Source organism: Giraffa tippelskirchi, chromosome 8 (assembly GCF_054371585.1).
Source record: "Giraffa tippelskirchi isolate mGirTip1 chromosome 8, T2T-mGirTip1v1.2.pri, whole genome shotgun sequence".
NCBI lineage: Eukaryota > Metazoa > Chordata > Mammalia > Artiodactyla > Giraffidae > Giraffa > Giraffa tippelskirchi.
In genome coordinates this window covers 93,378,186-93,392,948 of record NC_137282.1, presented here as the reverse complement: position 1 = coordinate 93,392,948, position 14,763 = coordinate 93,378,186, and the positions used below count along the sequence as shown (strand labels likewise).

Here is a 14,763-nt window from a genome sequence, read left to right as displayed (position 1 = left end):
CGGTATTGCTGTGTGCCTTTGCAACCCAATGGACTATAACCCGCCAGGCTTCTCTGTCCATGCAATTTTCCCAGCAAGAATGCTGGAGGTTGTTGCCACTTCCTGCTCTAGGGGAATCTTCCTTATCCAAAGATTGAATCCATGTCTCCGGTGTCTCCAGCACTGGTAGGCAGATGCTTTACCACTGGGCCACCTGGGAAGCCAATGTTCATAGAACATTATTCATACTAACCAAAAGGTAGACACTCCCAATGTCCATCAGCCTGTGGATAAACAGTATGATATGTCCATTCAGCAGAATATCATCCATCAATAAAAAGGAATAAAGTACTGATACATACTACAATTCAGATAAACCTGGAAAACATTAAGACAGTCACAAAAGGTGACATATGATTCTCTTTGTATGAAATGCCCAGAGTAGGCAAACTTAAAAGACAGAAAGCAGATCCGTGGTGGGCTAGGGCTAGGGAAAGGGAAAAAACACATGGTGACAGCTAATGAGCACAGGATTTCTTCTTGGAGTGATGTTCTAAAACTGACAGTGAACAGTTGTACAACTCCACTGATTCGTGTCTGACTCTTGCAAATCCATGGACTGTAGCCTGCTAGGCTCCTTTGTTCATGGGATTCTCCTAGCAAGAATATTGGATTGCCATTTCCTTCTCCAGGGGATCTTCCCAACCCAGGAATCAAACCCAGGTCTCCTGCACTGCAGGCAGATTCTTTACCAACTCAGCTATGAGGGAAGCCCGCAAATATACTAGAAACCATCCAATCATACATTTTATATGAGTGAATTATATGGTAATTATGTCTCAATAAAGTTGTTTAAAAAATACAACCAATTATTATACACCAATTAAAATGGTTAAATTTCAAAATATTGACAATATCAATGTTAATAAGGATACAAAGCAACTAAATTTCATACATTGCTGCTGGAAAAGCAAAATGATACAACTACTCAGGAAATGGTTTTGCAGTATCTTATAAAGTTAAAGTATATTACCTGAGGCTTCCCTGGTGGCTCAGTGGTAGAGAATCCACCTGTCAATGCAGGAGACACTGGTTCAATCTCTGGTCCCGGAAGATCCCACATGCTGCGGAGCAACTAAGCCCATCTGCCACAACTATGGAGCCTGTGCTCTAAAGCCCAGGAACTGCAACTACTGAGCCCATGCACTGCAGCCACTGAAGACCCCTTGCTCTCTAGAGCCCATGCTCTGCAATAAGAGAGGCCACCTCAATGAGAAGCTCGCACACCAAAACTAGAGAGAAATTCCCACTCACTGCAATGAGAAAAAAGCCTATGCACAGCAATGAAAACCTAGCACAGCCCCCAAAAAAGTGTATTATCTATGGCCCAGGAATCTCCCTCCTAGATATATAAGCTAGAGAAATGAAATGTTTATACAAAATCTTGTATACAAATGTTTAAAAGTGGCTCTATTTACAACTGCCAAAAACTAGAAATAATTCAAAAGACCTTCCAGGGGGTAAATGGATAAACTGTGGTACATTCAAACAATGGAATATTATTTAGCAATAAGAAGAATGAGTTACTGATACACACAACTTAGAAGACTCTTGAAGGCATTATGGTGAATGAAAGAAACCAATTTTCACAAGGTTGTATACCATATGGTTCCATTAATATTACAGTCTCAAAATCACAAAACTAAGGAGATGAAGAAAAGATTATTTGTTGCCAGAGGTAGAGAAGGAGTCTTTTGGGCTAAAGTATTTTGTTATTCTGTACCCTAATGACTGAGGTAATCACACAAATCTATACATGTGTTAAAATTCTAAAAACTGTTCACCAAAGGAAGATAGTGAATTTTTCTTAATAATTTTAAAAATTAAAAAATGTTAAATTCAATCAAGAGTCAACTCTTTTATGATTTCAATTCACTAAACTACCACATTTGATCACCTCATTTAGTTAAAAATACAGTATGCTGCTGCTGCTGCTAAGTCGCTTCAGTCATGTCCGACTCTGTGTGATCCCATAGATGGCAGCCCACCAGGCTCCCCCATTCCTGGGATTCTCCAGGAAAGAACACTGGAGTGGGTTGCCATTTCCTTCCCCAATGCATGAAAGTGAAAAGTGAAAGTAAGTCATTCAGTTATGTCTGACTCTTAGTGACCCCATGGACTGCAGCCTACCAGGTTCCTCCGTCCATGGGATTTTCCAGGCAAGAGTACTGGAATGGGTTGCCATTGCCTTCTCCAAAAAATACAGTATACAGTTCAAAGATAGATACTGGAAAAATGAAATACATCCTAAGGAGTACCAAGAAGTAGTAAAGCATTAGGAAACTTGGTCATTAATTAGGGGTAAACAAACTAGACATGCTAAGCCTGGAGCAAAAACTCAAGAGGGAGAATGACTGATGACAAATGTCTTCAATTAATTGAAGGGCTGACATACGTATAAGGGTTACAATTTTTCCATATAGTATTAAAGAGAAACTTCATTTCCCAGTAAGTCTAAATAAAAGTTCAGAGGGCTTTCTAAGGCTACCAGAAATTCACCATATATTCCTCAAGTGCTAGATAATCAAGAAGCAGAAAGTTCTGGGGCTTCCTGTATTAAACAAAGGATCAGAAGGATGACCTAAGAGTTTTCTTCCACCTCAAACTTCTATGAATCTATGAACTATAACTTCTACAGTTAACCTACCAAAGTAGAAGACACTGAAAATCAAAAAGGTATCCCAATCAAAAAGGTATCCCTTTGTGTCAAAATATCACCTTTTACTGCACAAAAATATTTAACAGTACTCTAAATTTCCAATTTTTAAAAGACCAAATAAACACAAAATCTTAACAAAAGCCTTATTAAGACCTATTTTATTTCTCTAAATTTCATTTGTACTAGGACATTAAATTCAAATTATTAATGACTAATTAAATCTAATTTCATTAGACATAAAAGACAAAAGTTACAAATATAAATTTCACGCAAACTTCTATAAGTATATTGAAGAAATTTCTTGAAAAAGTACTCTTTCCACACAAAGGGTGGTAGTCCTCAAAAGAGCCAAAACATCTGTATTCACTTTAAAGCTCATCAGGACAGACTGACATTTTTAGGAGAAGCATATGGCTTGCTGAACAATCATCTAGAACAGGATCTTTTGTCTAGTAAACCTATTCAAGGACCATTTACTTACGTATGGAGTGGCTGAATAAAGAAAAGAACATTTTTGAGTCCTGGAAAACAAAAAGAAATAAATTCTTCATCTAGCTTTGTTAAGGATACAGCAAAACACATTACAAAAGCAGCCAGATCTTTACTCTCAGAGATAGTGCTCTCAAACATGTGAAACAATTCTAAGAAATCACTGAAACAAAAGAACTCTAGAAAAGCTTTCTTAGAGAACTATATCCAGCCAAAGACCACCTCCCTAAAAAAGTCATTTCCATTTTAAAGGATAAAACACTTTCTTCTTAAAACTCTGAAGGGCAGAGTTCAACAGCTGCGCTATATTAAACCTGAGCCCTTCCAAAAGGAAGAACAAGAGTCTCTGGAGAGTGAGTAACATGGCCTGCTTTCTCCAAAATTATCAAAATGCCTGCTTTGCCTCAAAGGAAAGTATCTCCTAGAAAAAGCCTCTATAAAATACATGGGTAAAAAACATAAAACTTAGATTAGGAAAATATACAAAAATAGAAGCATTTTTGCTGGTGCTTTAAAATCTCCACCTAAGGTAAAATACATTTTGACGTCCTTCAAGATATAGCATGGGAACTATTAAACAAAAACAGCAGTTTTCAGCCTTCCCTTCCCTTTAGAATCACTACAGAGCTAGATCTCAACCTAAACTTAGTGAACCAATATATACTGGGAGCAAGACATCTGAATTATTTATGCACACAACAGGTGATTCTGATGCATAGCAAGAGTTTAAAAACAACTAAACTAGAGCACGATCCCACAAAGGAAAAAATTTAAGTCTAGAGAGTGAAGTCAAGAGAAAAAGGTCACATTTGAGCAACGAGTTCTAAAGAACCTTAGTATTTTAATCTATGAAATACTATTTAATACAATTTGATTTTAATTAAATATTTAATATAACTTAAATTTAGTATTTAATATAATTTAATATTTAATCTATTAAAATACTCAATAACAGAATTTGAAACAGAAATTCTGAATTGTTCTCATGCCATTACTTAAAGGACAAAAGACTTCGAATAGTTTGCTAAAATATCCAAAGATTCGGATGAAAGTTGTTATGAAGAATATGATCACTGCAAAGATTCCATCAGGGTGTCTGGATACAGCAAACTGAAAAAAACTTATAATAAAGAGCTCATGTAGGACAGAGGAGCCTGATGGGCTGCAGTCCATAGGGTCACAAAAGAGTCAGATACAACTTAGTGACTAAACAACAATTATATGTATTATCTGTCAACGTTTAAAAAGTTAAAGGCTGTAATCACAATCAAGTAAATTTCAGCCACCAACAAAGCTTTAATTCTATTTTATTTTATACAAAATTCTAATAGGTTTCTTTGCACGGTATTCAAATCCATTATAAATGAAAAGCAGTAATGGAAATGCTAAAGGGGAGCAGACCAGTCAAGGAAGGACACAAAAACACTATTAAAAGCAGACACAAGAACTCAGAAAGCATAGCAGACACTTTATAGTTTTTAAAGGCAGCAGAATACAATAACTTTTTCCCAATGACCACAAGGGTAAGGAAGAAAAGTATGTTCAGTATACCTTGTTCAATATACATTACATGTATTTTGTTTAAGAGGGAAAGACAGTATAATCATGAAGTTACCTACAGTCTCTTATCAGAAATAATGACAAACTCTAGGGGAAAGATTCTTACCACAAAAAAAAAAAAAAAAAAAGCCCCAATTTCTCAATTGGAGACTCTCATTGTATAAAAGGAACAGAGGAGTGAAAGTAAAGAGCATCAGATAGTCTTTCAAATAAAAAATATACCTTGCTAAAAGGAAAAAAAACAGAGGTTACTATTGTAGGTTACTATTATCAGACATAATATTTCTTCCTGCAAAAGTCATATATTCCTTTAGCTAAGTCAGACTATTTCCTAGTAATGTAAACTTAAAAATGTTTCCTCATCTGAAAAATAAGAATAAAAACACCTAAGTTCGCAGGATTACTTTGAGTAATGGGATAACGAAGGTAAAGTCCTTGGCCCAGTGGCTAATACACAGTAAGTGAGAAATGTTAGCTGCTATTATTAATTTGTACTCAAACATCAAAAAAATGATTCTCAATGTTCACCAAAGGATATATTTTAGAAGCTTTTTCATTTGAAATGGTCTTATCCTGTATTCACCCTATCCCCAAACAGAGACCTCTTCTAACATGTACTATATAGGAACCAAGTTGGCTCATTTGTCTCCAAGTCCCATGTACTATTATTAACTTTTAAAAACTTCAAGTAGCTTGCAGATAGCAAGTCTAATAATCACCTTTAGTTACTATTATTCCTAAAGAGCTCAGATGTTCCGTGAGTACACTTTCTCAAATAAATTCATTTCCACGTCTTTTTTAAATTTGAAAACATAAGAGGAATCAGGACACTTCTCAAAGAAATGTATGAATACAAAAAAGATCTATTCATGAGAAAACTTCAATCCAGAAGTTAACAGGGTTTTAGGTGAATATCCTAAACTCAGACCGCTGAAAATGATTAGAAAAGAATGTGTGTTGTAGATATTTTATATCCACATTTATGTAGGTTATTGCCTACCTGGTTTTCACTGATGAGGCTATTAAAAGAAATACTACCTATGGCTTCCTGGTTTTCCTTACCATCTCTGAATATGTATTTACTCATCTATGTGATAAGCGTTGACTTGTTATTGTAAGACCCATTACACTAGGTTCTATGAAGTATAGAAAAATAAATTAAAATTTTTTCCATCCCTCCAAAAGCCTGTGACCTAATTACTGATACATCAGTGCATATACCAAAACCTGCTTATTTTCATGTGTATGTGTACGAGTCAGTATAGGCTGTTATGCTGAGGTAGTCGACAATCCAAACATCTTTGTGGCTTATAACAAATTTTATTTCTTAGTCTCTTTATATTTTATATAACCTATAATAATCAGCTCTGCCTTCCCCCATGTTATCTTTATTCCAGGATCTAGGCTAAAAGAAAAAAGCCCACCTGGGACAGGAGAGGAAAAAACAACATGGCAAAACATGGGAAAGTTCCTGGAGCTAGTGTCTGACGTGACCTAGCCATTTTTGGTTAAGATTTCATTGGTCAAAACAAGTCATTTGGCAAATGGGGCAGTGATGCACAATCCCGTCACAAGGAATGGAAATATTATAAATAATACTATCATCTACCACGATATCCATCAACAAGATTAAAGAAAAAAAAAAATACAGCCTATTCAAACCAATAATAAAATCAGCATATATTTAAGTAAAATTGACTATGTGCCGAGACATTATTCTAATATTAGACTAATTAGTCTCTGCACAATTACATTCATCTCACAGGCTTGCAAAGTAATGCTCAAAATTCTCCAAGCTAGGCTTCAACAGTACGTGAACCAAGAACTTCCAGATGTTCAAGCTGGATTTAGAAAAGGCAGAGGAACCAGAGATCAAATTGCCAACATCCGTTGGATCATCAAAAAAGCAAAAGAGTTTCAGAAAAAATATATACTTCTGCTTTACTGACTACACCAAAGTCTTTGACTGTGTGGATCACAACAAACTGCGGAAAATTCTAAAGAGATGGGAATACCAGACCACCTTACCTGCCTCCTGAGAAATATGTATGCAGGTCAAGAAGCAACAGTTAGAACCGGACGTGGAATAATGGACTGGTTCCCAATGGGGAAAGGAGTACATCAAGGCTGTATATCGTCACCCTGCTTATTCAATCTACATGCAGACTACATCATGCGAAATGCCAGGCTGGATGAAGCACAAACTGGAATCAAGGTTGCAGGGAGAAATATCAATAACCTCAGATACGCAGGTGACACCACTCTAATGGCAGAACTAAAGAGCCTCTTGAAGAAAGTGAAAGAGGAGAGTGAAAAAGCTGGCTTAAAACTCACCATTCAGAAAACTAAGATGATGGCATCTGGTCCCATCATTTCATGGCAAATAGATGGGGAAACAGTGGAAACAGTGGCAAGACACTATTTTTTGGGACTCCAAAATCGCTGAAGATGGTTGACTGCAGCCGTGAAATTAAAAGATGCTTACTCCTTGGAAGGAAAGTTATAACCAACCTAGACACCATATTAAAAAGCAGAGACATTACTTTGCCAACAAAAGTCCATGTAGTCAAAGCTATGGCTTTTCCAGTAGTCATGTATGGATGTGAGAGTTGGACTATAAAGAAAGCTCAGCGCTGAGAAACTGATGCTTTTGAACTGTGGTGTTGCAGAAGACTCTTGAGAGTCCCTTGGACTGAAAGGAGATCCAACCAGTCCGTCCTAAAGGAAATCAGTGCTGAATATTCATTGGGAGGACTGATGCTGAAGCTGAAACTCTAATACTTTGGCCACCTGATGCAAAGAACTGATTCACTGGAAAAGACCCTGATGCTGGGAAAGATCGAAGGCAGGAGGAGAAGGGGACAACAGAGGATGAGATGTCTTGGATGGCATCACCAACTCAATGGACATGAGTTTGAGTAAGCTCTGGGAGTTGGTGATGGACAGGGAAGCCTGAAGTGCTGTTGTCCACGGGGTCGCAAAGAGTTGGACACGACTGAGCAACTGAACTGAACTGATAGTGCTCTAGCCTGGAATGTGAAGTCAAGCGGGCCTTAGAAAGCATCACTACGAAGAAAGCTAGTGGAGGTGATGGAATTCCAGTTGAGCTATTTCAAATCCTCAAAGGTGATGCTGTGAAAGTGCTGCACTCATTATGCCAGCAAATTTGGAAAACTCAGCAGTGGCCACAGGACCGGAGAAGGTCAGTTTTCATTCCAGTCCCAAAGAAAGGCAATGCCAAAGAATGCTCATCTCACTCATCTCACATGCTAGTAAAGTAATGCTCAAAATTCTCCAAGCCAGGCGTCAGCAATACGTGAACCGTGAACTTCCAGATGTTCAAGCTGGTTTTAGAAAAGGCAGAGGAACCTGAGATCAAATTGCCAGTATCTGCTGGATCATTGAAAAAGCAAGAGAGTTCCAGAAAAACATCTATTTCTGCTTTATTGACTTTGCCAAAGCCTTTGACTGTGTGGATCACAATAAACTGGAAAATTCTGAAAGAGATGGGAATACCAGACCATCTGACCTGTCTCTTGAGAAACCTGTATGCAGGTCAGGAAGCAACAGTTAGAACTGGACATGGAACAACAGACTGGTTCCAAATAGGAAAAGGAGTATGTCAAGGCTGTCTATTGTCACCCTGCTTATTTAACTTATATGTAGAGTACATCATGAGAAATGCTGGGCTGGAAGAAACACAAGCTGGAATCAAGATTGCTGGGAGAAATATCAATAACCTCAGATATGCAGATGACACCACCCTTATGGCAGAAAGTGAAGAAGAACTAAAGAGCCTCTTGATGAAAGTGAAAGAGGAGAGTGAAAAAGTTGGCTTAAAGCTCAACGTTCAGAAAACTAAGATCATGGCATCTGGTCCCATCACTCCATGGGAAATAGATGGGGAAACAGTGTCAGACTTTATTTTTTTGGGCTCCAAAATCACTGCTGATGGTGATTGCAGCCATGAAATTAAAAGACGCTTACTCCTTGGAAGGAAGGTTATGGCCAACTTAGATAGCATATTTAAAAGCAGAGACATTACTTTGCCAACAAAAGTCCGTCTAGTCAAGGCTATGGTTTTTCCAGTGGTCATGTATGGATGTGAGAGCTGGACTATAAAGAAAGCTGAGCGCCAAAGAATTGATGCTTTTGAACTGTGGTGTTGGAGAAGACTCTTGAGAGTCCCTTGGACTGCAAGGAGATCCAATCAATCCATCCTAAAGGAGATCAATCCTGGGTGTTCACTGGAAGGACTGATGTTGAAGGTGAAACTCCAATACTTTGGCCACTTCATGCAAAGAGTTGACTCATTTGAAAAGACCCTAATGCTGGGTAGGATTGGGGGTGGGAGGAGAAGGGGACGACAGAGGATGAGATGGTTGGATGGCATCACCAACTCGATGGACATGGGTTTGGGGGACTCCGGGAGTTGGTGATGGACAGGGAGGCCTGGTGTGCTGCAATTCATGGGGTCGCAAAGAGTCGGACACGAATGAGCGACTGAACTGAACTGAACTGAAATCTCCTAAGAGGAATTCAACAAATATGTCTGCTACTGATGAAAGCAGACCAATTACAGGTATTTTTAACGAGGAAAATAAGCAAAACTATGAAACCTATTAGAAAACACATTATAAACCCTGCAAGCTCACAAAACTTGGTCTTAATACATTCCAGACAGCAAAAAGTAGATGCCCTTCAGAGAGGAATTTGTTTATCCAGCTTATCTGAAGCAGAAGCCAATCTACCGATTTTAAATGTCCTAATAGCTAAAGCTCCAATACTTTGGCTAACTGATGCGAAGAGCCAACTCATTGGAAAAGACCCAGATGCTGGGAAAGATTGAAAGCGGGAGGAGAAGGGGCAACAGAGGATAAGACAGTTGGATGGCATCATCGATTCAATGCACATGAGTTTGAGCCAACTCCAGGAGACAGTGAAGGACAGGGAAGCCTGGCATTCTGTAGTCCATGGGGTCCCAAAGAGTCAAATATGACAGCAACTGAAAAACAACAAGTGTTTCTCAAATTTGGGCTGAGACAGTTTCTCAGCAAGGTGTAATATACAGAGAACTCATATCAAACTTAGTACCACTTACTCACTGAAGGTTCCTGCAAACTCACAATTTCATACTGGCTTATCTAGCGCTGAAAAAGAAAACAGATCAAGAGACTACAATACAAAACAGGCCTCACAACAAGGTCCCATACACTTAGCTCCCACCAGTATTAACAGCAAACCCTCTGAGAACCTAAGGAGCTATATCTAAGGTAAACACAAGACAGTCCAATTGAGAGAAGTGACAGAACAGGGCTAGGTGAGATAAGTATACATGAACAGGTTAAAGAAAACAAAAACACTGTATTAAATGTCCTGAGTCCTAAATACTGCTATTTTGAAATACAATGCCATTTTTCTCTGGGCCTCCCTAATAGATCAGCTGGTAACAAATCCGCCTGCAATGCAGGAGACCCTGGTTTGATTCCTGAGTCGGGATGGATCCGCTGGAGAAAGGATAGGCTACCCACTCCAGTATTCTTGGGCTCCCCTGGTGGCTCAGCTGGTGAAGAATCCGCCTGAAATGTGAGAGACTTGGGTTTGATTCCTGGGTTGGGAAGATCCCCTGGAGAAGACTAATATCTAAATAGTTAAACTTACTCTGGACAGTCCCTTAGGAAAGTGAGGGAAAGTAAGGAAAAGTGTAGCCCATATATCCAGGGTCTTCTCCCCTCTCCTTCAGTCCAGGGAAATAAGAAGCACTTGGAAACACACTCGCTGTAGAGCAGGTGCTCAGTAACTGGATCAGCTGAAATCAACTACACCATTTAGGTTTTTTCTCTTTCTTGTGTGTACATGTTGTCTGGTTTTTTGGTCTCTTTGGTTTTTTACAGATATACTGCAGTGAAATTCATACGTTAATAAGTTAATGTAGCAGTTAACTGCTTCTTTCCTTCTGCTAACAGTTTTTTTTTAGTATTCGATCACTACTCCCTTCCTTACCAAGGGCCTTACTGATTCTCCCCTCTCATTTTACTCAAGTGATCTGAAACGTCACATCATTTGCAAATGAAGTAATAAAATACAATGAATTTTACATGTATATTTCCCCATTAATTGGCTCTTTCCGCACTCCACCTTTCCAGATCCTCATTACTCACAAGTTACAACGTAGAGAGAGTTTAAGGATAAAAAGCAAATAGTATGTAAGAGAGAAGTGCCATACATTTCCCTCAAGATGAAATTAACAACATAAGCTCTTTAGGGAAAAAAAGAAAAAAAAAATAGTAAAGAAAGCAAACAAGTGTATCATTTGACTTGTGTTTAAAATTTTAAGAATTTTAATATCTGAAGACTGGAGAAGGAAATGGCAACCCACTCCAGTATTCTTGCCTGGAGAATCCCATGGATGGAGGAGCCTGGTAGGCTACAGTCCATGGGGTCACAAAGAGTCGGTCACGACTGAGTGACTTCACTTAATACCTGCAACAGTTCATCTTACATGATTTAAAGTTTTATTTTCAAATCTCTTCTAACACATTTGCAAGCAGAAACTCTTTAAATGTGGATAAGTAGGACTAATTACCAGAGTTTCCAAAATCTAGCATCTTAACTTCAACTACTATAAATTGCTAACAAAATGGCTGTGACATACAGCACAGCCATGTTTTATTTGTTTATCTTTGCCACGCCCCGGAAACTTGTGGGGTCTTAGTTCCCCACCTGGGATTGAAGCTGGGCCCTCCCCAGTGAAAGGGTAAAGTTCTAAGCACTAGTGTGTGTTAGCTGCTCAGTCATGTCCGACTCTTTGTGAGTTCACAGACCGTAGCCCACTAGGCTTCTCTGTCCATGGGATTCTCCAGGCAAGAATACTGGCGAAGAAGACCCCTTCGCCAGAGGTCTTCCCGCCCCAGGGATCGAACCCTGGTCTCCTGCACTGCAGGCAGATTCTTTACCATTTGAGCTACAGGGAGGTCCTCCTAACCCCGTAGACCACCAGGGAATTCCCTACAGCCACGTTTTGATTAGCCATGTACCCTTCAAATTTGCTCTCAGTTCTAGGGCTACTGTGAATTACTTGGAAATGCAAAATTAATCTCCACAGTATCTAGGAGAACAGGTAACCTGGGTCACCTCTATTCTAGACCTAGGTTAACCAGTGGAGTATCTTAAAGAAATACTTTCCATCCTTTAAGTTCCCCATAAGTAGAAGAGTTAATTACAAACTTACATTTTTCAATGACACCATATTATGTATATGAGCTCTGATGGCTCAGAGGTAAAGAATTCGCCTGCCATTGCAGAAACACAAGAGATGCGGGTTCTACCCCTGGGTCGGGAAGATCCCCAGAGAAGGAATGGCAACCCACTCCAGTATTCTTGCCTGGAGAATTCCACGGACAGAGGAACTGGGGGGCTACAGACCATGGGATCGCACGAGTCAGACACAACTTAGCAACTAAACAACAATAATAACAGTATTATGTATATATTGCGCTCAAGGCTTTTAATAAGCCATTGACCCTACCTAGGGCATCTTTCCCATCCATCATCCACTATTTAAAACCTAAATAAAACTTATCTCCAAAAATCCTTTCTAATTAACTGTTTCCAACTCTCTGCATTCCCTTTATATTTAATATAACACTAATTTCAATAGACTCTCTTTTCAATTTTTAACCACTCCCATCCCTCACACCCACTTCAGTTCTGTCCATCCAGTCTTTCCATCGCTGTTCTAAGCGATGCAGAAGACAATCAACAAAAGCCCTGGTTTATATTTATACTAACAAGCTGTGAAAATAGCAATTTAACAAAATAATAAAATTTTCACAGATAAAAATGCCAGATAGTATGTGTATGGGCGCGTGCGCCGTTGTGTTATACTAAAATCAGGAAAATTCAAAAAAATAGGGAAATGGAGGATTAAGTAATGCAGTCAAAAAAGAAAACACCATCACAAAAATGCTTCAATGCAAAACAATGAACAACAACAATCTCTGAATTAGTGAGGCTGTAATAAAATTCTGGATGAGAAACCTCTCGGCATTACCACTAGCCTTTTAAAAATTACTTTCCAGTATTACTAGCAGCGGTATTTTTACTAACATCGAATTCCAACCAAGTTTTCCTCCCAAGCAGCCTGACAAATAAAATGTTTCAGTTCAGAAACCTAATCAATACCATTTAAAATCGTGGAAGGGAAAGAGAGACTCAACCCTCCAGTAAAAACTGGAGTGATGGGCAAACAGGTGAAAAATGGACGGTTCGGAAAGTGGGGAAGAAAAATGAGACTCCGCCTCCTCTCTGGGGGCTTAGGCACGGTTCCCAGCTTCGGAGACAGCCCCACACCCCAGACCCTCTCCCACAGCAGCATTGCAAGGTTCCAAGAAACCAGGGGTCCTCCTCCCCTCTCCCCGCATGCACGCCCCCACTCGCCTGGCCAAGCTCCCCTAGATCGCCCCAAATCCGCCCGCCCTCTCCCGAGGAAAGGGTCAGCAAAGGACGTTTTCACGAGGCCTTCTCCGGGACCCAGATAGCAGAGACCTCCGCAAAGGTGGAGAGACCCGAGAAGCTTGAAGAAGCCTCACAATCCTGTTACCTGGTCGAAACCTTGGAAACGGAAACGGCAGCTACAGTCGCTACCCTTCTCCCCCACAACGTTTGCCTCAGCGCCACTGACATTGAGACCGCCGCCATCTTGCTACGGGCAGACACTAGGACGGATCACCGCAAGGGACAAGCTTCCTTCGTTTTCAAGCCCATGGAACCGCAACGCAAAAGAGTTGGGGAGGGGGGAGTTGGTTAATGTCACTCTTGTTAGGTGTTTTGTTAAATAATGGAGTTTTAAAAAGAGGTGAAACGTTTGGTTGCAACAGATAAGAAGGAAAATGGACGGAAGAAAAATGCAAGAAGTGCATTAAGTGTAAATATCAGCTTCATAAAGTAAAATCCTTGTCTGTTGTTAGGACTGGTTTACATACCGGTTAGTGAAGAGACCGAAAGAAAATGCTTGAAAATTTCAACACCTGCAACTCATAATTTTTTCAAAGGACTCAATATAAGGGGCTGAGCCCACTAGAAGAGCCAGAGGGCTCGTTGGTTCTTGAGAGCCTAAAGTAGTACTTTTCCAAAATATTGCCAGATTCAGTTTGCAAGCCCTCAGGAAAAGGCTGTGTTCAGTTTGATGTTCTGTAGTTGATAGTTATAATGATCATATTTTCCAAATGAAAAATCTAGACACATGGCCTGGCAAAAGATTTTTTTTTTTGACGTGTGTATTCATATGAAAAACTCATGAAACATACTATTTTATATCAGTCTTTTCCCAGTAAATCCTGAATGTGTAATCATAATCCATGGATACTAGACATAAAAAACAAAAATTACCTTCTGAGGCAATTATTAGGAACATGTTTGTATTGTGGGCTACTAACCTTAAGAACAATGATTAACTATGGATTATAAAATAAAAAGCAGGTTCGTTGGTGGGGTGTGCTATTTTAGAGAACTTTTTTTAAGTTAGAATGCCCCCGCTTTTAAAATTAAGCAGGTGAAAACAATCTTTATTAAAAGAATAGTATTAACAGGTGGATGGGGAATGCCTTGGTTCTGCATTAAGGCCAATTAAAAGAAAACGAAATACATAAGGGAAAGGGGTTAAGAAAGAGATTGAGTGAGGAAGGAAATGGGATGGGTGTTTAAGAGGGAAGGGGACATAGGTATACCTATGGCTGATTCACGTTGCTGTTTGGTAGAAACCAACACAATGCTGTAAAGCAATTATCCTTCAATTAAAAATAAATTAATTTAAAAAAAAGATTGAGCACCACAGCACCTAGTACCAGAGAGAAAGCCTTGTCCAGGGAAAGAGGAAGGAAGAGATATCTCACAGAGACTTTTCTTTTAAACTTTTAATTTTGAAATAGATTTCATAGGAAGTTGCAAAAACAGTACAGAGAGCTCTTGTACAAACTTAACCCAGTTTCCCCGATTGATTATGTCTTATATAATTG

At 39.2% G+C, this 14,763-nt stretch overlaps 1 protein-coding gene across 8 annotated transcripts in view; it reads right to left on the bottom strand.

Moving 5' to 3' along the window:
* The window catches only part of NDUFS4 (NADH:ubiquinone oxidoreductase subunit S4), a 123,033-nt gene extending 109,567 nt beyond the window's left edge, over positions 1-13,466 (bottom strand). For all 8 annotated transcript variants that reach the window (XR_014061449.1, XR_014061450.1, XR_014061451.1 and 5 more), the window contains exon 1: positions 13,350-13,466. Coding sequence is in view for 4 of the 8 variants with exons in the window: in XM_081517763.1 (XP_081373889.1) it covers positions 13,350-13,447 (98 nt within the window). In the remaining 4 variants the exon portion in view is untranslated. The remainder of the gene's footprint in view (positions 1-13,349) is intronic.
* Positions 13,467-14,763: the final 1,297 nt, after the last annotated feature.